General features: G+C 35.7%; 2 protein-coding genes across 4 annotated transcripts in view; one reads left to right on the top strand and one right to left on the bottom strand.

Annotated features, from left to right (window-relative positions):
- LOC111511973 (uncharacterized) overlaps positions 1-8,191 on the bottom strand; it is an 88,017-nt gene extending 79,826 nt beyond the window's left edge. Inside the window, exons 1-5 of one of the 3 annotated variants that reach the window (XM_074175018.1) lie at positions 7,424-8,191; positions 6,812-7,337; positions 5,569-5,813; positions 4,541-4,774; positions 1,855-2,131 (exon numbers count right to left, since the gene is read on the bottom strand). In XM_074175018.1, the coding sequence (XP_074031119.1) occupies positions 1,855-2,131; positions 4,541-4,774; positions 5,569-5,813; positions 6,812-7,328 (1,273 nt within the window). In that variant the 5' untranslated portion in view covers positions 7,329-7,337; positions 7,424-8,191. The remainder of the gene's footprint in view (positions 1-1,854; positions 2,132-4,540; positions 4,775-5,568; positions 5,814-6,811; positions 7,338-7,423) is intronic. The other 2 variants (XM_074175019.1, XM_023168057.2) reach the window with 2 other exon arrangements.
- A 1,254-nt stretch (positions 8,192-9,445) lies between these two features.
- l(2)k09022 (HEAT repeat containing 1 homolog l(2)k09022) lies at positions 9,446-24,632 on the top strand. The gene is made up of 3 exons (XM_023167940.2): positions 9,446-9,602; positions 9,654-10,842; positions 19,150-24,632. Exons 2-3 carry the CDS (start codon positions 9,689-9,691, stop codon positions 24,050-24,052), a joined length of 6,057 nt encoding a protein of 2,018 aa, XP_023023708.2. The 5' UTR covers positions 9,446-9,602; positions 9,654-9,688; the 3' UTR covers positions 24,053-24,632.
- Positions 24,633-27,396: the final 2,764 nt, after the last annotated feature.

Below are 27,396 nucleotides of genomic sequence, written 5' to 3'. Positions count from 1 at the left end.
ATATAATCAGATATGATTATTGAATAACGAAATTGGTTAGTTCTCTAACTATATTATTAAGGGAAAGCCGTTGAAAAGTAGGTTGCACTATATCGTTTACTTGAACTATACATAATCTAATAAATATTCGACCTACATATGGTCGAAATCAGGCAAAATGTACTACAATAAAATCGATTTGGAGTTTTCTGTTTGTAAATGAATAAATGAACATTTGTTTAGTTGATATGATATTTGACACTCTGAAACATGAACATTTTTGGAAATTATACACAGTCTGGTCATCGAAAACATATTGCAAAGCAAGTTCGAAAAGGTTAATCCAAGAACATTTATAAAACCTTCAACCATCCAAGTGTGGATGTCTTCCTCATTTTGTAATGGGAATAGTGGTTGTGTAATAGCTCATTGCGAAGGTTTTTTTCTTTTTTTAATGTTAACGATACAATATAAAAATCTTACAGAAAACATAATGAAATAACATCACAGAAACTTATGCGAACATATTCACAATTATAAACTATACTCTAGGTATTCCTCAGTGTTATAGGATTCAACTTTCATGAGCAAACTTTCAATTAACTCTTTGAATTCATTGAGACTGCAAATACATTAATTGGAAATTATATTGTAGGTATTCCTCATTGTTATAGGGTTCAATTTTCAAGAGTGAATTTTTCATTTCTTTTTTGAATTTATTGAAAGTACAAAGTGCATATGTAAAATTGGAAATTACTTAATAGATTTTCCCCAATCTTGAAGGTTCAATATTCATCTCCTTGAAATGTCAACCTTAACTAGATTTTTACTACATACTAACAGAATTCTTCAATAGATAATCTTCTTTTGAAAGAATGGCCTGAGTGTAACATGTTATTTCAAGTGTTTGCTAACATTTTTTTCTCAAGCATACATGCACTTTTTATAATAACAAGATTTCTTTTTTCTCGAGACAATGAACATATATCTCATCATCTGATACGACAAGCTTTCAAGTAGAATCCCATTCAATTTTATGAAAAACATATTTCCGGCTTTTCAAAACTCCATACCTTCTGAACGAGTTGATATTGTCAACCTTTTCAATAAGATATCACCCAATTTTTTTTCCATTGAAAAAAGTCAGGGGATGACATGCCTCTTTAAAGGGTTGAGGGATTTGCAATGGTTTTTGGATCGAAACTTGTTTCCCTCTCGAACAAACTTTTGCGAAAAGTTTTCTCTCTGGCAAATATACCTTGTAGTACATTTTCCATATCTCACTCTGTGTATATTGAGGATATAAACTTCTTATATACATAATTGATGAGACATATATGGTTTATTATTTTTACCATTACAGACGTTACACGATTGAAAAAATTAAACTAAATCTACTGGAGAACTTGAGAAAACAAGTGTTACAAAATATTCTGTTTTCTTCATTGAGAATGAAATAAGTGTAATTTTTTAAACTTTCTGGACTAAATAAATGAATTATGTTCTTTTTAAAAGTTTGGAAAAAACTCTTATGGCCTATATTTTAAGGGGGAGTTCTAATTTTTGTTTAAACAAAATACTTTGAACGCCTACTTGAAACTTTACTAGATATACAAAAATTTGAAATCTCAAATTTGGTATTCTCAAGTCAATATTCGTCTCAGATCACCGTTTTATGCATGATAGCAAAAGATAAGTTAATTCTTATGTAGTTTAGATTTGAAAAAATTGCATGAGTACTTTGTAACGAAAATACATTGAATACCTGTCGTAGTATTAGCTAAGAATGATGTCCTTTTTGTCATAAGGTGGAAATTTTGAAAACCGAATTAAAACTGTGACAATCTCACTTCATATCATTTGAATCTAACTTACCACTGGCATGGGGCGTTGCATGGAAAATAGACCACCAAATGCTGACCAGAGGGAGAGACGTCGACATAACAGCTACAGTATAAACAGCTGACTGAGACAATATCAAGAACTTCATAGATGACACCACGAAGAGTATGTAGGAGACCAAGAATATCCAGGAGAAGATGAGAACATTGCCACACTGTGACTGTCCAGTTACGTTCAGAGTGTGCGGTTTTTCAAAATGGCATACGAAACCAGTGAGGGTGTAGTTCCAGAATTCAGTTGCGTTTGATCCCTAAAATCAATTAATCAAAAAATTTCAGACTAAGATTTAAAAATCTGCAAACACATATCCACTGGCAGATATGAGCATACACTTTCTTGCTTTCATAAATAAGCAAAAAAGTTACTGCATGGTTTAAACCACTGAAGACCTCAATTAGTCACTATCTGTGGCTTTAACAAATTTGGCCTGTGAATGGAATGAATAAGTATTAAAATTTCATTTTTTCGATTATTTATTTTATTTATATGCAACATTTGTGAATACGAAAAGTTACTGACTAATAAGGCTCCTCAGCGGTTTATATTATGCAGTAACTTTTTTAGATGAAATTTTTAGTTTGCCTTTTATTACACTCCAATAGATTCTCGATCGATTTAGCTTTTCGATTTTCCAGATTGTGTTTAAATACCCGAAAAACAACAAGAAACAGGATTAATTTTCAAATTGATAAACTACGGTGCTATTACTATATTTGAATTAAAAGTGGTTGACAATATTTCCTGGTGAATTTTACTAGTTTGGACTTCCATTGTCTTACATGATTCTAATAGTAGTAATAATAATAATATTTATTTCTTTGGTTGAAAAGTACAGTTGACAGAAATTAATGCACAATAAACAAAGAAAACGTCAATTATAAAAGTAAAAGTAAATGTAAAAACATATAAATGTAAATAACTACATGTAACCATATTATAAAAGTCAGTCCAAATAATATGTAACCATGTTATAAGTCAGTCAAAATAATATAAACAACACAATAACACAAACAGTGATAAACATGCATAAGTAATAACAGTAACATATAAATATAAAAATATAAATGTAACTAGTTATAGATCATAAAAAAGCCAATAAAATATAATCAACACACAATTTCTCAAGTATTGAAAGTAAACACTTTAACCAAATGTGATAAAGCTCAAGATTTAAGGTTAGTTGATTGGTGAATTCTTGAATGGTGTAACAAGTCCTTTGAAGTAGCATTTTTTTCAGCTGACTTTTGAACACATTGATATTAGGGAAATTCTTAAGAGCTATTGGAAGCATATTGTATAATTTACACCCACTGTCCTCTACGCTTTTTTCATACAAAGAAGTTCTATTAGCGTTTGGTACAATTATATCTTTCGAACGAGTATTGTGGTTATGATTTGGAAGAGAGGACTGAAAATTGGATTTATTTTTGAAAACGTATGCACTAGCCTCTAGTATGTAGGTGCTGGCAACTGTAAGAATTTTTAGAAGCATCTGTACATGAAACACGGTACCCTAGCTTAGCTATTATTCTAACTGCATATTTCTGGAGGGGAAATATCCTTTTAACAGAAGCACTCATACCCCAGTTGAGAATGCCATATCGAAGGTGTGAATGGAAGTTAGCATGGTACAATGTTAAGAGTATACTAGAGCTGCTGTGATTTGACATGAATCTAATAGAATAGCAGCTTTTCTTCAGTTTATTACGTAACGTATCAATATGTTGATTCCATATTAATTTTTTATCTAGAACAACTCCTAGCATATTTACAGTTTCTACAGGACTAATTGATTTTTCCCTATTTTCATAATCGAATCCCTTTGACCACGTCTGCTGAACAATATGGTGTTAGTTTTAGATTTGTTGAGTTTCAAATTGTTCTTTTCAGCCCACAATATGATTTTATCATATATATTCTCAGCAGTTTTATGGAGTGCTTCCATGTTGTCTTCAACAATCAAAATATTGTATCGTCAGCATAACTTGTAACGAATACGGAGTTTGTTTTACTGATGAACGTAATTAGATCATTAGCAAATAACAAGAAAAAAAAAAGGGTCTAAATTCGAACCCTGGGGAACTCCCTGCTTTATATCACAATCATCGCCTGATTTGAAATCTGTGAAAGAACGAATAAAATTAAAATGGATAGCTGAAAATTTCAATTATATTAAACAATAAAAAGTGTAATGAAATTACAATAATATAAAATAAAAATAAGCAAACCATATCATATTATATTAGAATCATTCTAGACAATGGAAGTCCGAACTAGTTAACAAGTTAATGTTGATCATTCACTTGAAATTTTTACCATTGTTTTATACGTATCAAATGTCATTCAAACCATAAGAAAAACATTTAACATTAAAATATTTGAAGACATAAAGTATGAGTTGAGTTGCTGAACTGGATTTTAAAAAAAGCTTTATTTGGCAGTATTTTGACAATTCAAAATATTTACAATTATTTCTTGTGAAAAAAAGCTTTTTGGTTTTCTACTTCACCATCATCAAACAATACAAAAAAAAAAACAAAAAATCGTAAACCATTTTTTGTTTGATGATGGAAAAGAGAAAAGTCGAAAAGCTTTTTCTTAAAAAAAAAACGAATTTCTCGTCTTCACTTTTCAATTTATATAACGAATTCTGACTCACCTTTCCAATTTCTGGAATTAAATCTGTCCAGAACATCAATAATATGAAAATTAGTCCAATAATATGCATCCACATAGCTAAATGTATTACGCAACATTTCTTAGAGCAAGTTGAACTTTCTGAGGGCCCATTTCCAACGAAACGAGGAGTTGAAGTAGCATTGGTATTGGGGAATGATACGGATCTGGATACTGTACTGAGAAAAGTCGAAGGAATTACAATATTGTTGTACCCCTGAAATTAACATAAAAAGAAGATTTGATTGTTCAGTAAACAACAATTAATAATTGTTGATTTGTTTAAAAATTGAAAAAATGCAAAAGGAGTCAACTGCTACATTTTGCAGTTGTCCTCACAGACCATAATGCATTGTGGTTCGTTACTGAGACTTCAAAATATAACTTTTATCCTCTCAGTAAAGACACATACCACTGATGATATTTTTGCCACACCAGCAGACGAAAAGTTTGGTACTTCATGTTCAATTCAACCACAGCTTACTAGCCTAGATTTTGTTCTCTTCAATCATAACTCTGGTCGTGAAAGCCTATGTTCTTATAACATACTGCATTGTTAGGGGTTTTGGTCTCAAATCTTATTCTATCGAGGGTGGGTGTGGCCTTAATTCATGTATTGTTTACTGAGGGTAGCCAGATTTGATTTATGTTAATTCCTTCTTCATCTCGATAAAAACTGTTTCTGCGTTTTTGAATTTGTATTGCCTATTCTATTTCAAGAGTAGTGAAGATGGAATCAACATAAATGAAGTCTGATTCTCTAGCTGAATAACCTAACAAATAATAATGAAGCCACCGCAGGTGAAATGAAATTTGAGACTGGAACCCCGAATAATATAGTATGTACTGGGTAAGTAGAGCAACACGGCAACAAAACAGTTATGTTATCGCTTGTGATAATGTTTACCACATTGTCATATTTCATTTGTAATCAAGATTTTTCAATCTATTTTGGCAATTGCCCATATATGAATTTTCTTTCCTGAAAACTTATTTTACTAAATCAATTACCATTTCAATATTCGTCAAAATATATCTGTCTAAGAGAGAAAAGTATGCTGCAAACAATGCCAGGCCTGCAATGTATACAGTGGTCCAGATAGCATGAGTCTGCCAATTCCAAGGACCTGCATCTTCTGATACTCTTTCACGTTCATAACCTCTACACCTGAATTCATCGCAGAGCCCATAATCGACAGCGATGAACAAACCTACGATTATGGTAGTTGTAGAGAATATTCTTTGAAGACCCATTACTGTAAACAATTAATCAATAAATTAAACAGAACAGAAACATTACAATTTTCAGCAGTCATTGAGGTACATACATATAAACATAAACATGATTATACAATATAAAACATAATTACATATTAAAAAATTGATTGTGCTATGGTGTACATACATTTTGCTAGGAGGTAGGTACATCTTCAGTTTCTGCAAATTGAAGACATTTTATTGAAATCTCTTTTTTGAATATATAGTTCATACTTCGGAAGTAAGAAAAAGCCAACAAATTCAATGACTTGTATAATTCTATGTAGCTGTGTTTGTCTGAGATATGGTTCTGAGGACATTTTTTTAGAAAATAATATATTGTGTGGCAGGTACCTTCTATTGAGATATTTTATAAATTTTTAAGCAAATAATTCTATGAATTTAGAGTATTAACGAGCTTATCACAGTAAGTATTTCAATCTAGAGTACTATCAAAATGTATACCAAGATACGGGCGAGTGAACTCGACTATTGGAAACTTCCAAATTGTGTCCAGGACATACTTTATGAATATTTTGGAATTGAAGAAATTGCACGTTTTCAGTATTGAGATGAAATGAGTTGAGTGTATCATTGCATTGATCCCTGAGTACTGTATGTAACTGAAAGAATTACAAAGGTATACTGTTAAATGAATATCATACATTCTCATATCCATGTTGAACTTCTATTATTGAAGTGAGTGCAGGGAACTCTAATTCTATTTTTATCTTATTGATATTGGTATCTGATCTGGCAGTTCTGGTATGTGAGAGCAATATTTGTTTTGGAGTTAGGCAAAAGTTATTGTACTCTTTTGACATATTATCTGATTTTTTTCTAAATATATATTGAATTAGTTTGAAAGTCTGTTCAAAAAGTTTTGAAAATACTGATGATACTGTGATGAGTTTTTAGGTATCAATACCTACAACCTATCAATACCTTTTTCCATTTATGAGATTTGTATGATACTTTGAAGAGACTACTTACTTACGTTTTCTGCAGAAGAAAAAATAATACAGCAGCGAAAACACCAACACAATTCCTTTTATTGGGTCTTGCAAGTGACAAATAACTCTTTTTCTATCCAAGGCATAAATTATCATGAAAGCTGCGAGGAAATACACCACAGTTATCTGCATGAGTCTGGAAAATCTCACTGGAAGACTCAATATATTGATAATTCTGTATTTCTGGCATAGACACTTGACAACAGCCATCATTACAAAAACCACCAAAGACAAAGAGGTGCTTGTGAAAATCATCGAATAAGCATTGCCACTGATATTAACATCGTCTAAATAAAGAGGCAACACAATCAACATCGAAGTTGAAGCATAAATTAATGTTAACTTTGTAATTATGAATTCAAATTTGGAGTGACTAAAATTATTGAACGTGTTCCTGTAAGTTTCCTCTGGCTTGTCGATTGGAAGACACTGATCCTCAGTTTCAGAAAGGGATTCATCATCAGTGCATTGCAATAGATCATCGTGATCATCATCTTCCATTTGGAAAATCTATAAAATAACTGGGAGTTAGCTCATGAAACGCTGGTATAGGGTAGGCTAAAAGGTAAACTGTTGCATTGTGAAATTTTACTTACATGTTGTATGATTCTTCCTGCTCAAGAACAATTATATGTATAATGTTTCAGTTTCTCTGATTCACAATATTTACCTATACAAAAAAATTCAACTGTCAGTGTCAGAGTCCTGCTGTCAAAATTAAATCATATTTTTGCTTCTAGTTGCGTTTTGTTGGCACTAATCCAAGAAAGAGTAGTCTGTCTTTTTTATTCTTTCAAATGACCGATGTTGTCCTCAAACATCCCAAACAGTGCAAGAAGTTTTTCCAAACACCTGTCTCTTAAAAACATTCAGAATCAGAATTGATCGTAAATTTCAATAACCACCCATAATGAGGATCTAGAAGTACTTTCGACAACTGTACACACCTCTGGAACTTTTGATGATTTATAAAACTCAGATCAGACCTTCTTTGGAGTATTGTTTTCATGTTTGAAGCTCCGCCTCTAAGCATACCCTGAAGCTGCTGGATTCCACCCAGAAAAGAGCCATCCCCCTGATTGGAGACGCGAACATCACTTAAAACCTTGATAGTCTGGAACATCGGAGAAAAGTTGGAGATTTGTATCTTTTCTATACATACTTTCACGGGAAGTGTTCAAGTGACTTGGCACATTTGATTACACCAAGAGCGGTACATATCAGAAATACGCGACGGACTGTGACTGCTCATAGTTTTGAGGTTCAACTCAGTACACCTCGAACTTCATTGTTTAAGAAATATTTCATTTGGAGCGATTCAAATCCAATGAATCACTACTTTCGCACAGGCACTGCTCTTAGAGCGCCTTAATAATTTTCCTATAGTGCTTGTGTTTTGTCCTTGGAAAAAAATTGATATTATAAATAAATGTATGAAGGCTTTATACATTCATTACAACAAAAAAATATATGAAAAATGGAAAATAAAACTTTGTTTTATTTCTCATTTTTCTCTGTTTTATTTTTCATTTCTCATTAAGATTAAAGTAAATATACATACAAATATAAGGTTGTCCTTATTTTTATACCCTACCTCTGCAGGGTACCCTGTGTTTTAATTATCTTAAATTAATTTTACAATGTTGCCTCATCTAATAGTAAATCTTGAATATTACTGAAGTTTTTTCCCCACACCTAACCGTTATTTTAACACCTCGACACGTGTTTCGATCACCAAGTGATCATCTTCATCTTGAAGGTGATCACTTGGTCAAACTATTGGTCTGGTGTTGGGAAAAAACTCCAGTAATATTCATTACTACACCAAAGGTTCCAAACAGTGCATCACAAAATTCAGGTAAATCTGATACATAAAATATTATTTCAACTAGCTATATAATATACTATTAGGTATTGGTCCACCACCGTTCACCGTTATTCATAATATTATTATGTTTACTCATTTCTACATGTTGCCTGTTGCACATAATTCTTGCTTTGAATCAGGTACGTGAAAAAAAAACATACATTTTTTTTGTAGTCACATGATGATTATTTATTGTATTTGATATTCGTTTATAGTTCAAAATTTTTTTAGTGTCATTCTGATTTATGAACTTTTTCCAAGTTCAACTCAAACGGAATTTGGTTAACTGCTAATCTATTATCTAATTCGATCCAATAATCAACAAATCATTTTTTTCACGATATGAAAGTGGTGAAAGAAAATACTGTGAACCCCATTTGAATATCATCGACTTTTTCAGATTTATCAGTTTAATGGGTTTCATTACTTTCGCCTCAAATTTATTTCTACTGCACAGCGTCCATTTCATCCCTAAATTTTTTGGGTGAAGACTTGTCCAAGTTGCCTGAAACGTAGACCTAAATCATTTTATTAATGTGATAATTACATGAACGTACCAAAATGTAATGTTTATTCAGATGATGAGGCATTATAGATTATTAAAAGTTGTTAGGTGAAAACAAGTTCTGAAATGCTGACATAGTCATCAAAATGTTTGACTATTTTTATTTGATACTGTTTCAGTGCACACAAATTATCGTGTGGCAACCCTGGTTTTGTAGTTTAGTGTCGATTTGAGAGACGTCAGTTGGCATTACATTATCTTTACTGTGCATGTGGTAATGTAGCGGTTATGTTTATGTAGTCAGAACATAACCTAATTTAATGATTGAGTTTCAGAATAACATGATGCTAGTAGTTTTGCTACTTTTTTAAGGCATTGGAAACTCTGTAGAGTAGAGTATATGGTAAATGATTTATTCCAGAACATTGCAGCGGAATAATAATTCAATTTTTAGATTTGGACAGGAAGTTATAGGGAAGAATTATCAGAATGAGTACCTCTTTGGCAGAGCAACTGCAGAATTTAGCTCTCCCCCAAACAACTGCAATAAAGAGAGATAAAAAACGCGCTTCGCTATTATTCGACCCTAAGGAAGCAGCGGGACTCAAAAGGGAAACCGTTTACCAGATAGGATTAGAAGGTCTGGAAGAGCTCATTCAGAAAAATGAGGTGTTTCAACAATTTCATGACTCCTTGTTTCATTTAACTGCCAAGGACTTTGAGAGGTCCATACAGACTGCCGAAGCCAACGAGAAACTAGACAAGCACATTCGTAAGTTCTTATGTCTGTTATCTCCTTACTTTTTACTGAACTGCTCACACAAAGCCTTGGAGTGGATGATAAATAGATACTCTATACACGAGTACAACAGAGAAGACTTGTTGATGCTGTGTTTGCCTTATCACGAATCCAACATTTTTGTCCGGCTTATCCAACTTGTGAAGATCAAGGATTCTAGAGACAGCTTCTACTTCCTGAAAGCCCTTCAAAAAACAGGAGCTCATTTACCTAAACAGAGCTTATTGAATCATGCAGCCAGCAATAGCGGTTTCCTGAAATTCGTTTCCAAATATATTACACAGCTATTGAAACACCACGACAAGCCGAACTTGCTCACCGTTGCTTTCAATTTCGCCTGCACGGTTTTTCTTGGGGCCTTGGAGTACTCCGATACAATCACCGAGGACCAGGTATCTCAAATGCTGCCCCTATTGTTGAAAGGGTTGAATTCTCCAATAGCAGACTTCTGTGCCGTTTCTTATGTGGTAACCTCAATGCTGGTGACAAAAACTACATTATCAGCTAAGCTCTTGGATAAGTTTGTTGAGAAAATATCTGAGCTCAAAGTTAACGGACTTAAATCTGAGGCTTGTTTGATTCTGGTGATTATTTATCAAGCACAAAAACACTACAAGCAGATACCTCCAAGTGCTGTAGGGAATTTGTCTGAAAGAGAGTGGTTGCCAAAAGAGTTGCACCTTCTAAACAGTTCTGGATGTCTAATCTACCCGTTTTTGGAGCTGATAGGGAATCGATTTACTGAAGAGGGGATACATAACGACCTTAAATTGGCTAGGGATATGGTTACAAACTGCTTGAATCAGCTCAAATTGGAAGAGTCATTTGTGGGCAGTTTTCTCAAGTGAGTACATTTTGTTTAAAACTTTTTTTTTAAATATCACTATTATCCCATAGTTCACAAACACTATCAGTTTCTTAGCATGGCTCAATATTGTTAATGCAAAAACTAAAAGAAAAATTACTCAACCTTTCTTTGGAATTTTATTCAACATTTAAAATCTGAAAAAAATTGAAGTAAATATTCAGTTACACGGGTCAAGCTTATTTCTAAAATATTTTATATTTGACTTATGTATTTTTCACGAGCATCTGTGTCCAAAGTTGATTGACTTATGTATTTTTGTCTTCCTATCACAAATCTCAAGTCAAAATAAAGTACTCCAGTCTACTTTCAAACTAGCTTTTGGAAATATGGTTATTCAAATGTAAAATTGTTGAAAGGTCATCTGTTTCAGAAAACCACATCTGGTAGTAAAAACATTTAAATGGCACCTCCTTTTAACTGTCACATACTGTTGCCCTTTATTCACCTATCTCACATAATCAAAAACTTTTATTTCACCAAATGAAACCTTTTTTTGAATGATTTTTTCACCTCACTGGAGTTTTTATTATTTGGTCACCGTTTCATAGTTGTTATATTTGGGAGATTAAACGTGTTGAAGAGAAGTTTTCAAAACACTGCGCTTTCAAATTGGGTTTTGCTAGGAATGATTATCATTATGTCCACATTAAAAAAGAACTCAATATACAATCACTTTTGCTTAGAAGGATAGCCTGAAAAAAAATATTATCTGGCGATATTTATTGTTCGGATCTAATTAAAAGTATTGCTCTGAAAACTCCTGATCGGAATACTCACAATGCTGGTTGGTTTCGGACCCATTTTGCTCGACAAATTACTTGTGTCTATCCCTACTCAGTAAAATACTGGACACAGTATATCAAATTACGTCTGCTACTCTTACTCGATCTACTTTTTGTAAATTTTCACGCTTTGCAAAGGCTTAGAACCCTCCAGTGAAACTTCTGATTTGTTGTCTTACTAAGATAGAAGGAAAAATTCTGCCATTTTGTTTTTGACAGTTCTGCTGATCTAACCTTACAGCCATTGCCACCTTGATATACATTCGTAGCGAAACCATTTCATTAATTAAAAAACTAATTAATACAGTTTGTTGTATGATTTCCACTATAAAGGGTTTTACAAAAACCGCAACACATGTTTCGCTATACAATAGCTTCCTTAAGCCTCAAGCACAAACAATTTAATACAATTTGTACATTCGACCATTATCATTGCAATGTGGTCTATTACATATAAGACAGTTGTCTCGCTTGGTTATTCCATTTACATATGGATCCATACTGTAGACCAAATCGAATTTGAGCTCTGTTGAGAATACTTATTTTGAATGGGTTACCGAGGGAGCAATTTGCAGTATATATCAATAAACCAGTGTAACTAGTTATACTAGCAAAGCAATTTATTTAACAGGGTACCTTTATACACTTAATAGTGTATAATGTTTGTTTGAAGGTGGTTGACAATGTTTTATGGCAAGTTTCATTAGTTCGGACTTCCATTGTCAGTGAATAATGTAGGTATATATTCCTATACTCCAATTCCTGAAAAGAACCTAAATGAGAAAGTGAGCAATTAAAACAAACATTACTCAACTTGTGATTGTCTCTAGTTCAAAAAATAGTTTCAATATTAATTTTTTTTTTCAAATTAATTTCTTCCTTTCTTTCATTAACAATTTTCTCCTGTCAGATGAGATTTTTATACATACAGGATGAATTATAATATTGAACGATTAGAATTGCAATACTTATTTTAGATTCTACAAAAGTTGATGAAAAATTAACGAATGTTAATGGCCATTGTCAACAATTTTTTTTTAGATCTTTTCCACCAGTAAAAAAATGACATATCACTACAATATAGCACTGCTTCTGCCTATAAATCCATAGGAATTTTACTTTTGCTTAACATGGCTCTCGCACTTTTAACAATTGATCTGAGATCTTGTTCTGCTTTCCCATTCTGTTCAGGATTGTATGCCCCACTAGTTCCATGAATAATGAATAGTGAAATGATCTTTGAATGACTGATTTGACATATTCTGTCCGTTGTCACTTCTAACGATCTTGATTTCATTTTTGGTTTATTTTCTGAACATGTGTTGGAATTCGAGGAATTTTGAGAAAACATCACTTTTGTTTTTGACAAAATATACAAAGCGATACGATGTACATGCGTCCTTGAAAAGAATGAAGTAATTTGCACCTCTAAGAGATGTATATGATGTTTTGCCGCAGACATCAGTATGAATGTATTCTCCTGGTTTCCAATCTGGAACATGATCACTTGTCGTGAAAGGCTTTTGCTGTTGTTTCCCAAATTGAAAACTGTTGCAGAATAGACCATCTATACTTTTTATTCTTGTACCTGGTATTTGACCTTTGTCAGCCATTTCCTTCAGTGAACGAAAGTTAATGCGACCCAATCGATCATGCCACAATATTGCAGACTGTATTTGTGCAGAGTTATTCTGTTGAATTTGTGGAACATCAAATAACATTCTGTAGCACTGATTGGACTGTTTGATTCCTGAGACAATTGAACCCCTCTCATTCCTGACTTCGATTTTAGTTATGTTGAAAAAACTTTGAAGATTTATTGGTTACGGCTCCTACTGAAAACAGATTCTTCTTCAGTTCTGGGACGTACAATGTGTTTTCTAATGTACGAAACCCTCGACGACCATTGACTAAGGCTATTAATTCTATCGAATCTATTCCATCAGCATAAATGAATGACCTATCTCCTATCTGAATGGCAATTTTGGAATCAAGCGGTTTCAGCTGATTAAACCATTCTATATGAGAGCTCATATGCCTCGAGGCAGCACTATCAGCAAGCCAAATATATTCACAACCATGGGCTCTAATATTCTTCCCTTCAGCACTAAGTGCTTGATTGTATTCTCAATTGCTAATATTAATTTTATATTCATTTTGACTTCAGGTATCCTCTTTTCCTACTATCAGAAGCACACAATTTTTGTTTGTCCTTAGCTTTGGAGCAGAGGTTCTCAACCTTATTTTGTCTACCGCCCTCTTCGAGAATTGATAACCAACGCACTTCTGTGTGAAATAGCAATCGGTTGAAATCTTCATTATTAGCAACACAAAGCTGATTAAATAATCTGCCATTTAAAGAGCTGTTACAGATTTTATTGACTGCTTTGATGATATATTACAGTGATTGAGAGAGGCGCTCACTCAAATTTTTCGCAACCAAATGTTGCCTATGAATGACACAATGTACAGCGAGCACATCTGGAATTTTATTTTTCAAGTACGCTATGTTCTGTGACGTCCTGTCATAGCTGGAGCGCTATCCGTAGCAGCTGATATAATATTCTTCAGTGGAATTTCTTTCTCATCACAACATTTTTCCAGTGCATTATATATGGTTCCTTCTTTTGTATCCGTCTCTAAATTTCTGGCAGATGATTGCACAATTACTCTTCAATGTTTTCAGCCTTCTCATCAATTCGTCTTTGCACGGAACTATTGCTCAGAGAAATTTTTCGGATAATATCTGCCGCTGGTTTATGGAGCACAGTAGTTATTACTTCTTTTATTGCCGTAAAATTAAATCCTCTCCAAAAGTGTGAGGTTTACCTGTTTCAGCAATTAGCAAGGAGATATTGTAGGAAGCTCGGAGTCCGTCGTCGGCTTGCTTAGAAACCGCCGAAAAAAGTTTTGACACAGTTGGCTGAGCTGAGTGTTTCTTTTCCAGTAAGTCACACTTTTGTCTTATTTATCTGAATGCATTTCATTTAAATGATCTTGTAGCCTTGGGATGGCTTCATTCGAAAATGTTTTTTGACAAAGAAGGCACATGGGCGAAGATGGATTTGTGGGATTTTCAATAAATCCATATTTTATATATTTCGCGCTATACTGCCGTTTCTTCTTTTTTGCTTTCGACATAATTTTGTCTTCAAAAATGCCGAAACTTGCTAATGACATCACTCACAGTATTCAGAACCGCACGTACAGCACTTTACCTAGCTAGTCGCTAATTAAATTCACTTGTTTTCGTAATATCGTCGAATGACATTACTGGCTGGATGGCGCGCGCGCTTTTATATGAGGCAGCGGGCGGGCCTAGTACTTTCGAGAATGGAGACTAGAAACTTCTCGCTTCGCATTGAAGCTTACCGCCATCTATTGTATAGTTTGACAACTATCGGACAGGAAATAGTTACGGTCTAGTTCCCTAGAAGGCGTTAAACGAGGAAACGCGCGTTAAGCGTAAAATCTGTCTGTTCTGTTTCAACGCCCCGCTTCAACGCCCCCCAATCTTCTCTGTGCCCTTTACTGCCCCACTATAGGCCTCCAGCGCCCACAAGGAGGCATTATCGCCCACTTTGAGAAATACTACTTTGCAGGAATTACTTTTATTGACACATGAATTGTTTCGCTTAGGGTGGAATTTTACAGCAGCAAATTCATTTGAAGTTTCTTCCATTTGACTTAACCTTCAGCTCTTCCTTCAAAAGTCTAGCCGACAAGTTATCAAACATTTGTTTACTTATGATGCACTGTTTGGAACCTTTAGTGTAGTAATGAATATTACTGGAGTTTTTTCCCAACACCAAATCGTTATTTTTAAAACCTCAACACGTGTTTCGATCACCAAGTGATCATCTTCAAAGAGGAAGATTAAAACATTTGTTTGTCCTCATCATAAGAGTCCCAGGTAGTAACAAACACGCTATATTTATGAGGTAGACTACCCAAAACTTTCGCTACTTTATCAATATCTGACACCTTTCCTTGTACGTCGGCTAATGCCATTGGGGCATTGATTCAACCTTGCTTATATGCTAAGCAATCGTATCTGTTTCGGACATTCGATAATTGAAGAAGTGCTGCTTTACCATAACTTTGTTGACAGAAGATCTTTGCTCATGTATGAGTTTGATTCTTGTGCACATTTCTGGAGCATTTTCACAGGACATTATAGTTTGGAGTTGGGAGAATTCCATCGATGTGGATGTCAGAAATATTGCTTTAGCATTGAGATCATCCCAATCCTTCCTTTCTTGCAAACTAATTCACTCGGATGTTGGTTAGTTCCATTAACCAAAGCAATTAAACCCTCATCTCTAAAGATTATTTCCATTTGAAATTTCCATAACTGGAAATTACTGCCATCAAACTTCTGGATACTGAGACTTCTAAACTTGTCCATTTTATTCCTTACTGTTCCTGAACTTTACGTTTTCCTCAGGAAGTAAAGGCAATGTGACAATGACAAATAGAAGAGTCACAATTTTCTCCAAATTCAATAGAGGGTTGCAAGTTTTTCTGGACAATTATATTCATTCGGCGGGAAATAAGGCAAAAGCATGTTGGCAAATAATAAATTTTGAGAGAAACAAAAACAACAATAATATAACTCATACTGATATATCTCCTGACCATTTCAATGACTTTTTTGTTAATATTGCTGACAATATCATTCAGTCTCTACTAACGGTATGCAAAGAGGGTTTACTGAATTTCAGAAATTTTCCAGTCCCTTGGAGCTCTTTTTTTCTGGGCCCAGTGACCAAAGAAGACGTTCAAAGTGCAATTAGCTCACTCAAAAATTCCAAATGCTTAGACGCTTATGAACTAAATAATGATATCATTAAAGAGACCTCCCAGATATTGTTGCAGCCTCTTTCTAAATTGATAAATGTAATATTTACAAGTGGTATTTTTCTTGATGCATTTAAGCTATCAAAAGTTATCCCTTTGTTTAAAAACGGAGACATTTCTCTTGTTAACAATTATCGTCCCATTTCAATAATATCCATTTTAGCAAAATAATTGAGAAGATTATTAAACAACGTCTTTACGCATATTTTGTAAATATTTTGTAAATAAATTATTCAACGAATCTCAGTTTGGTTTTCGTAATTACCGCTCTACAGCTGAGGTAGTTCTCAATGTGATGAGTGAAGTAGTCGACAATCTCGAGCAAGGTAACCACACAGCTATTACGATCTGCGACCTCTCTAAGGCGTTCGACTGCGTCTCTCATGACATATTATTGGAAAAACTATATTACCATGGCGTCAGGGGAGTATCTCTATCCCTCATAAAATTATATCTATCGAATAGATATCAAGCAGTCAGTAGCAATAATTGCATTTCGAATTTAAAACTCGTTAAACATGGTGTTTCCTAAGGATCAGTATTGGGACCACTTCTGTTCATAATTTACGTAAATGACATTAGTAATTTCACGGATTCATATAAATCTGTTTTGTTTGCCGATGACACTACATTTATTTACTCTGACAAAAATTCTATTGAACTATCTAGAACAGGGTCTCCAAACTACGGCCCGCGGGCCAAATCCGGCCTGCCAGTGTCATCAATCCGGCCCGCGACAGCCAATGATTTACTGTCATCAATCTGGCCCGCGACAGCCAATGATTACCTAACGGGGTAATTCCAAATATTTAATTACGCCTAATGCCACCTAGCGGGTAGCTGAAAAAGATAGTACATAGTACCACTACTCGCCACTAGATGTCGTTAAGTTTCACAATACACAATAATAATTGAAATGCAAAAAAAGCGTAAGTTTGCTTAGGTCACGCACTTTGCGACTATCCTAGTCTAGAAATATAGTTAAGGGCAGAAATTGGCCCTTGGAAAAAACTGAAAAAATCATTATGGCCAGAAGGCTTCAAAGTTTGGAGACCCCTGATCTAGAATATCAAAGGAAGTCGATGAGAAGGCAGAAAGTTGGTTCGTGTCAAATCGACTCAAACTGAATACAGATAAAACGCAACAGTTACAGTTTTCAACAAGCTTTGTCGCTACATCAAGTGCAAACAGTGTTAAATTACTTGGGTTAGTTATCGATAGTACTCTCACTTGGACCTGTCATATTGACCAATTGAGTAAAAAATTATCTTGAACTCTTTTTTTTATTGCTTCAGTTGAGAAATTTAACTAGTTTCGATACACTGAAAATAACATATTTCTCCCTCTTCCATTCTCACATTAGCTATGGTGTTATACTCTGGGGAAACTCAACTGGGCTGTAAAAATTTTTAAATTGCAGAAAAAAGCTCTCAGAATAATTACTAACTCTGGTTGTAGGGATCATTGCCTACCTCTGTTTTTGAAATTGAGAACGTTCTCATAGAAATTCATAAAAAATCAACTTCATTAATCAAGCAATCAGACTTTCATGACTATGATACCAGACATTTAACAAATTTTGGACAAACCGCTATCGTTTGACTAAATCACAAAAAAACACACTGAACTTCAACCTCTACAAGTATCTTCCCGATTGTTTCAAAATTCTTAGTATGTCCAAATTCAAAAAACAATAAAAAAATTATCTTTTGAGTTTTTCCTTCTACTCTGTCGAAGAATACGTGAATTATTTTAAATGTTTATAATGTCAACATACATACTCAATTTTTTTTTTATATTTTTGTATTTGTGTTTCTCGTTTGTTTTTATAATATTTTGATTGTTCAACAAATTACTTTCATGCCATTTTTTGACTTGCTACAAACATTTTATTATGTAACGTGGTGAAATAAATTATCTATCTATTATCTATTACCAATAACTTAACAACAGTTACTCATTCTTGATCTGGACCCATAACCTTTTGGAAATACCCAATAAATTATGGAAGAATGAGTAGAATAAACCAAACCAAAAACTGTTCATGAGTTCAATTGTCTATAAAACATCTGTCATCTAGATACTCAACAAATTAAGTATAAAACCAGTTGGTCAAGCTTATAAAATATAATAATATGACACCTCAAATCATATATTTCTTCAACAAAAAGGTCATAATTACTATCTGTATCCTATACGCTGTAACTATGTATAACTAGTTTTCTTATTTTGGGTTTCTATTGTAGCTATAATTATTTTTAAGTGATTTCAACACAGTGTTTATATATGAAAGGTTTCACAGTAAACTTTGTATTTGGTTTTTAGAAGAGATCTTTGAATTTGAAAGTCCCCAGCTACCAAAAAAATTTCAATCTTCTTTCTAATCCTCGACAATGACGTTCCTCTCGGGTTTCTTGGTTTTTCCCCCAAAAATGTTATTATATTGGACTAATTTACATCTTGTGAAATTTGATAAATTCACACCCATATTCTCTGATTATGATTATATTACTATCTTCTAAGAAAGTAGTTGAATCCGTGTATCAATTTATTTTGTAAAACTTTATGAGCTACCCTTATAGATGATTATAACTTGTCTGTTTTATTGGGTATGAACTTAATCTCATTTCCCCAATTCTAGTGCCATACTGGACGCCACACGACCCAAAATGGATATTTCCGAGGAAGCCAGATCTTGGCTTGTCGACATTGTCCAGGCTCTGGAGACCCAATACCCGACTCCCTTTGACAAAGAAGTATACAAGATCCTCTCTTCAACTTCTGACAAAAAATCTACGCGCAAAAGGAAATGCCTCATGAAAATCCTAAAGGGCGCTTCCACCTACCAAGGGAAATTCAACATCTTCGAAAAACTCTATAATCCCAATCCGGTTTTCAGAGAAGAAGCTCTCAAGTATTTGCTGGACAATTACGAAATTTTGAGGGAGACAGACAGAGAGATCATCATCAGTTCTTTCGCTGATAGACTTAAAGACGATAAAGTCGAGGTCATCGGCGAGACACTTTCGCTACTCCAGGAAACACCTAAAATCAACAAAGCACCCCTGAAGAACGTTTTGATTCAGCTGGCATATAAGTGCCTAGGCAATGCTTCCTACTGGGAGCCGGTAGCATACAAAGTCGCAGAACTCTTAGGGTCTAGCTTCGAAGCCAATGATTGGCAGGTATTTTTAGTCTTGTTTCCATACTTATTGCCGAGAACTAACAAAAGCCTCGGAAAATGTCGGAGATTGGTCAAGTCGAGCTTTTTCTCTGATCATGAACTTTTCAAATCTAAAATTAATACTTGGAGGAGTACTAGTGACGCTACTTCTTTTTGTGAGGTTTCCCTTGAAGCAGTAGCTTCTAACACCGACCTGGATAAGGTCAAGGAATTTCTATATGATGCTCTGAAACAGCTTCCCATGGACAAGTATAGAACGTTTCACTTATACATAGCTTTGGTTATATCTTCTAACCTATTGCCCCATAGCTCTTCTTTGGAGATAGGGGAGTTACTAGTTAAACTCTCGATTGACTGCGTGAATTCGTCTTGGAATAAGGATAAGGAGGAATCTTCAGTTCCGGGCCAACTAGCACTCGCTGCTTCTGGAAAAGTCCCTCTCCTAGGGGTTTTACAGTGTATTGAAAATACTGTTCATAAAATGAAGAAACCTGATTATAATCTTTCACTTCACGACTTCCACAAGACAGATGCTGATGAAGGTTTTTTTTTACGCTTGACTAGTTTCCTTATCGGCAACATCGAAAGTTATGAAACAGTTCTGAAGGAATATTTGAACGGTTTCTGTGACGACAGCCTATCTCAAGTAGACTTTCTCTTGAATCTCTGCACATCGGAAAGCGAGGTTTTGGAAGAGTCCTTCAAGAAACAAGTCCTGACTTATTTGAAAAACGCATTGAAAGCCGACAAAGAAGAGAACTGGCTCATAGACGCCAATAGACCAACAACTGTATTTTCATTGGTGCTGCTTTGTGACCCTGACGAAGAAATTAGAAATCTTGTTTTCGAGCTCATCAATCTCTTCATCGAAAGTTCCGCCGGGAAGTCTTTCACCTACATCCACCTTTTGGAGAGTATCACAAAGTATAAGGAAGAAATTCTGACTGACTGCGATCAAATGCCTCTGGTTCTGTTCAACATTCTGGACCCCCAGAGCGAGAAAAAAGGATCCCAATGGAACGCCATTCAGGATCACTTGCTGGAAAAGTGCTGCAGTTCAGAAAGCCCCGTTTATCTGAAAGCCGGCATCCTGAAGATGATGTCGCACATAAATTCTTTTGAAATCCTCGAATCTGTGGCAGAAGTAGCCTTGGAGATCCTCCGCCATACCCAGGGCTCGATAGATTCTTTCAGCGCCAAGATTATAGGATACGCCTTAAGCCGGATCGAAGCCAGTGTCATGAAGAAACTTGGCCTGGATACGGTTACGTGGAATTTCCTGGAAACAGGCATCAAAGACGATCGAACGGTAGTAATCAATGAAGAAGGTGACAAGATGTGCCTCTCCCACCTCGTGCTGAACCAGCTGGAAAAAGAGTGTTTCGAAGTCCTGGACGACTCTATAGCAGAAAAATTGCTCAACGTGATAGTCGAAATTGCTAGCACGACTCAGAACCCTGAGGTACCTCCCGCGGCGAGTAGGATCTTCAAGCACATCGATCTAGATGCAAACTTGATTCTGAGTCATTTGACGAGAATGCGGGACATACAGTCTCCGAAGGTAGACCAGGCGAAGAAGAAACGCAGAGTGAGTGTCATCCCCACCGTTGACATACTTGATCTAGTCGAGTGGAAGAAGGGCGTAACCGTACTGGAATTCATCCAAGATAAAAAGAAAATACGCAACAGTGACGTTCTGATGCAGGTCCTTTTTGATCTTCTCAAACGGTGCCTGAACTTCGACGAGCAAGCTGCTGTGGAGTACCCCAAGCAGTTGCTACTCTCTTCTATCCTGCACTGTTGCTCGAAGACGGAGCACCCGTTGCCGGAGAATGTTTTCAACATGGAGGTTATAGTGCAGTGTATCAGAGCCTCGCAGAATCCTCAGACGCACCACCATGCGTTATTGTTGCTCGCACATACTGCCAACTTGTTTCCGACGCAGGTCTTGCATCACATGATGGCGATTTTCACGTTCATGGGGTCGTCAGTCTTGCGTCACGACGATGCCTACAGCTTTCAGATCATCTCGAAAATAATAGACACTATAGTACCGATTCTGGTGAAAGACAACAACGAGGGTGATATCGCCAAGGTGCTCCGGGTGTTTGTGGACGCCATCCTCGATGTTCCCGAGCACAGGCGCATGCCGCTCTACAAACAGCTGCTCGATAATATTGACCCCAAGGAGAACCTCTACCTCTTTCTTCTAGTCGTCGTCGAGGCCCAGGTATTGCACAGCAGCGAGGAGAAACAGAAGAACGACAAGACGCAGAGAAGACTCGTAATAGCTGCCGATTTGTGCGTGCAGTTCCCTCCCGAAACCGTGTTATACACCGCCGTGAAAATGCTAGACTACGTGCGGTCCCTGCCCGAGGAAAAGGAAGATGCCATGGAAGTGGATGCTCACAGTGGCACCTTCGACGTATCCGCACAGACTCCCAAAGACTTTCGCCATTACAAGTACCTGCTGTTGAAATTTTTGACGACGCTGCTGAGCAGTTCTGCTTTTGTCAACCAGGTGGCGACGCTGCGCGGTGAAGAAGAGCTCGCGCTGGAACCGCTGCTCAAGGAAATGATCGTCAAAGTATTACAGTTCGTTCAGAAGATATCCAAGGTCGTGGATAAATCCGCTAGCGGTCCGCAGGCGCATTACTGGAAGGTTATCTTGCATCTCGGATACGACATCTTGGATAGCATCAACGCCCTGGTCACGGCGCAGATGTTCTTGCTGGTTACCAAGGGGTTGATGGTCCATACCCTGCCCACCGTTCGTAGGCGGATACTAGAACTGCTAAACATGAAACTGCAGTATAACTCGCAGTTTTTCGCCGATTGCGAGAAGAGTGAGATATATACGTTGATCCCGCCGATAATATCCATAGTCGAAACTATCGACGAGGGACTGGAGCCCGAGCAAGAGATTATAATCCAAACAGCGCTTTTATCTCTGAAGCTTCTAGTCAAGTCGCTCGCAAGTGTTGAACCAGAAAAGTTCGTGATTTTGGAATTCATCACCACAATTATTAGATCCGGCAAGGCAAAGAACAACGTCCTAGCTTCTGTAGTACTCTGTCTCGCGGAGCTCTGTGTAAGTCTAAAAGGCTACGCCATTGCCAGCCTTCCGGAGTTCATGCCTGCTATTACGAAGATACTCAAGCTGCAAAAACATGAAGAATCTTCCAGCGTACTTCTAAGAAGCACCATTACTACTATCGAAAAAATACTGGATAGCATGCCTCTGTTTTTGAGTCCTTACTTGGAGAAGCTCCTAGTGGAAGTCTCCATTCTGTTGTCCAAGTGGGATGCTAGCCAAGGCGAACAGAAAACCCAGTCCCTAGTAGGTAAACTGAGCAGTATAAAACAGAAGATTGGGTCTATGATACCTTTAAGAGTACTACTGCCTTCTGTTGAGCATTGCTATGATAGACTGATAGGCAAGCACTGTTACAAAGCCACAAGTGCCTTGATGGACGTGCTATGCGAAGGCGTGGCAAACCTCAAAGGTGCCGACATCAACTCCAACTTGCCCGAGCTGACTAGTTTTTTCCTAAACGCCTTGAAGTTCCGGTCGGAGAGCGAGTGCACCTTGGACGACACTAATTTAGTCGAAAGCCATGTCGTGAAGGCATTCAAAAGCCTCATTTTGAAGCTGTCCGAAAATACGTTCCGACCGCTATACTACAAGCTATATGACTGGGCGATCAGGAGTGAGGTTAAGAGCGAGCGATTGATTACATTCTACAACTTGTCCGCAGGCGTTGCGCAGTCGCTGAAAGGTATTTTCGTTCTGTTCGCCGGGCATTTCATAAATAACGCTGCGCAGACTTTGGATTCTTGCAACACAGCAAAAAGTGAAGAACTGTTCTTCAGCGAGGATAGCAAGACGAAGTTACTGCTCGAAAGAGTCTTGGGTACTTTGGATGCCGTCTTTCTGTATGACAGCCAGAAGTTCGTGAACAGAGAGCGATTCGATATCTTGATGCAGCCATTGGTAGACCAGTTAGAAAACAGTCTAGGAGGAATAGAGGAGCTAGTCGAGCGAAACACCAAACTCCTGACACCCTGTATCGTGCATTTTGCAGTGGCCGCTGCTGACGATTCGCTGTGGAAGCAGATGAACTATCAGATCCTGTTGAAGATGAGAAATAACACGCCGAAAATACGGCTGGTGGCGTTGCACTGTTTGACAGAGATCGTTAAGAAGTTGGGCGAGGATTTCCTTCCTCTATTGCCGGAGACTATACCGTTCTTATCAGAGTTACTCGAAGACGAAGAGGAAGACGTGGAGAAGGCCTGTCAGAAGGCGGTGCAAGAGATGGAAAAGGTACTTGGGGAACCGTTGCAGAAATATTTCTGAAGAGAGTTGTCTGAGGTGGCGACCAACGTGGGGCATCTAAGTGACATTTGGTGTAAACTTGAGAATATTGTGGTTAAATTTTGAAAAGTTTTAATTTTTATCATGAGGGTGGATATGTAATATATCCAAATATTTTCAAAAGTATCATTTTGAATAATCTGAAACTTTATGTAAAGTTATAAAATTTTATTGAAAACAGCTCGTTAATATCCAGGTGAGGTAAAAAATGTTTGTCAAGCTTCCATTGCAATAGGTCGTGGAGCACAATGCAGACATGTTTTACCTTCTTGTGGTTAAAGCGAAACTTTACCTACTTTGTTCCTCAATTATTTTCTTGGAAGTAATCCTGGTGAACTTGCGGCTTTTTAAAATTATGCCTCCACTATTTGAAATTGAGGAGTAATTTTTTAATTGTTTATATAACGCTTCAGTTAAAATAATAAACCCCATTAAGTTGGTATCATGAAGTTGTCATGAGGAGTCCTTGCGATATTTACATAATGAAGGATTGTTCTTATTGTGGATGTATAGATTTTGAGTCATATTTTGCTTACAATTGTTTTGTTATTAATATATGGTTTGAATGAAGCATATAAAAATGTTTATTTCATCACAAAATTCAATTTCATTAATGTAATGTTGAAAACTTTTTCGTTACTTTTTCCACTTCTTTTTTAATTGGTATAACTTTATATTTCTTTGTGTAAGCTTTTTATCAGGTCTATTGTATTGAAACACACCTTTTGTATAGTAACTAGCTGAAGTTTTTTATTTACTTTTATAAGTTGTATATATTTAAAAATTACATTTTTATAAAAAACAAGATGTGCATTTTTTTTCGTAGAATTTTGTCAACTGCTCATCCTCGACATGGTCAGCTCATCTCTCTCAATTCAATTTCAGCAGAGTTATGGATATTTTCTCTCAGTTCAGCTTCATTGATATCCTGGCTGTTTTGTCTGAAACAAAATAGGAGAACTGATATTTGGATATTTTTCAGTATTTCCTCAATAAAGTTTTTATTGTCCAAAAGAGAGTAAAGTAATGTGTTCTATTTACATTTCAGGAAATCCTACAATCCGTTTTTAATTAAATTGGCGATTCAATTGGACCTAAAAAGCAACCAATTCATTTGTATGAGAATTGCTCTTGCAAGTGTGGAATAAATTTTTCAATTCTCTCCTTAGTAATATAAAAAATATATAAATATTTGATTTGCTGGTTTGTGCTAGTTTGTGAAAAATTTTTGATTTGGCTTGCATAATTTTGTATGCCGATATCTGAAGTGAAAACCTGTTCTTTCGGTCACTCGGTTACTCAAAATTTGAAATTGCTAAAAACTTGAATATTTCAGGAACTCACTTATGGTAATAAACATTTGTACAATGACACCTTTTTACGATGTATGCAACAGACTTTTATTCCGTTCGAATGATTTTACAGAATGATAAGACATCTATTTTGCCAAAATAACCTTTTTGGGATCATGTTCATGATGTCATCGCTTCACTAGAGTTTTTTTGATTAGGTATTTAGTGGCAATACCTTCCACAAAAAGTCAAAATGAAGATATGAAAATTTAGTTGGTAAATTTCGAAAATTTCACCTATTTTGCCCTAGAAGACAAAAGGGTCAAAGAAGGTGGCATTTCTTTTTGATAGCCACATAAATTTGATAATACCACATTCAGTTTTGTAATGCTGCCAAAAGAAACAGCGAAAAAGTTCCTTGCAAAGATCAATTCAATGGATTCAACTTCATGTTTTCTGTCGTGAACAGAACCTGAAGTTCGAAACTCATCCATTAACTGTTTAACGTATTGATGACTCACGTTGTGGTCTGGATGACTCGTATTATAAATTCTTGCAGCTGCTTTAGCATATTCATTATTTCGATAATAGGTTGCAAGAAATTTCTATTCTTTCTTCAGTAGAATAAACCATGTTGGAATACAGTGAACAAGAATGACTGAATACTGAATAATGATACGTGAAGAAGTGACAGTGGCCAACTACCTTTTTGTTCTGCGAGAACTAGATTCAACAAAAACTAACAGTGTTGCCCATTTCAAAACGTTTACTATTAATTAAATAAATTCTTCAAATCTAGAAGACCTGCGACAGATAATGGGGAATGTTCCTCAATTTGGGTTATTACAGCAAATGCAAATTTGAACAAAATAAAGTTGAGTTTAATTCATGAGTTTTTCAAATTCACTTCGAAAAGTATTCAAATTGATGTTTCAAATGTTGGGTTTTAATTTTTAAAGGGATTTGTTTCTAATTCACATATTGACAACAGCGCCTATATAAAGTTGAAATAATTTATACGTACCTAGATATTCTACTTTAAAAAAGGAAAATTATCTTTATAATTCAACAATTAAGGCAAAATATAAATTATTGTTCAATACCACCTCCACACGCCACATAAACAACAGTTGTTTTGTTATTTATTTATATAGAGGAAGATAGGTTAGGTGCACAAAATGTCATGTCACCGAATGTCTCGGAACAGAAGTAAACAGAACAGCACGCCTCTGAAATATGTCATCTTTGTTTGTCTCATACAGGTAACAGATTCATTGTCCTTTTTGTTCTGCGAGAACTAGATTCAACCAGTGTTGCCACAAGCTATTTTTTTCATCGAGGTAGATTTCTGGAAGGAAGCGGGGTAGAATCGGTGTATATTGTATCGACGTATACCTATGATTGTCGTTCTTTGTTCTATGATAAATTTGACGATCGTAATCAAAAACATAAGTCACATGTCATCGCATCACAATTTGGGATCAATGTGTTTCCAAACCATTCCTAGAAAATATTAGCTTCCATGTTCTTATGATAGTTAACATTGCAGTCCTTAAGTTTTTTTCCATATAACTTCAAAGAATTCGGACCCATCCTTTACTTCCTCCGCAATGTACAATGAATAGTCGCGTTCCTTTGTTTGCAGGCTTGTCAGGCGTACACATTCTCGAACCATCAGTCCATCCTTTCGTAACTGTGTCGTGAGTGTTATACCAAGTTTCGTCCAAAAAGAAAATTGGCCGTTGTTCTTGTCTATATTTAGTTATTTGTTCTGAGTATTTGTAACGCAATTTCACTATTCTTCTGCTTTCCATAACTGCTTGACGTTTTTTTATTATTTAAAATCTAAATATTAGTTTCTTTATCCAATTCTAAAGAGTTTTGTCACAGCAGCTCACGCTATTGCCGGAAATATTCAATTTATTCCTCATGATTTCTGTTGTAGGAATCTCATTGCTTGTGTAACAGTCGTATATTGTTTTTTTACAATGATTTTATCAGATGAACATCAAAGGTTTTGGTAATCCCGTATCA

This window comes from Leptinotarsa decemlineata, unplaced genomic scaffold, assembly GCF_025532065.1.
Source record: "Leptinotarsa decemlineata unplaced genomic scaffold, Ldec_3_MD MMD2_tig00000882_RagTag_RagTag, whole genome shotgun sequence".
NCBI lineage: Eukaryota > Metazoa > Arthropoda > Insecta > Coleoptera > Chrysomelidae > Leptinotarsa > Leptinotarsa decemlineata.
Note: the sequence above shows the minus strand (reverse complement) of the source record. Positions and strands in the feature narration are given on the sequence as shown.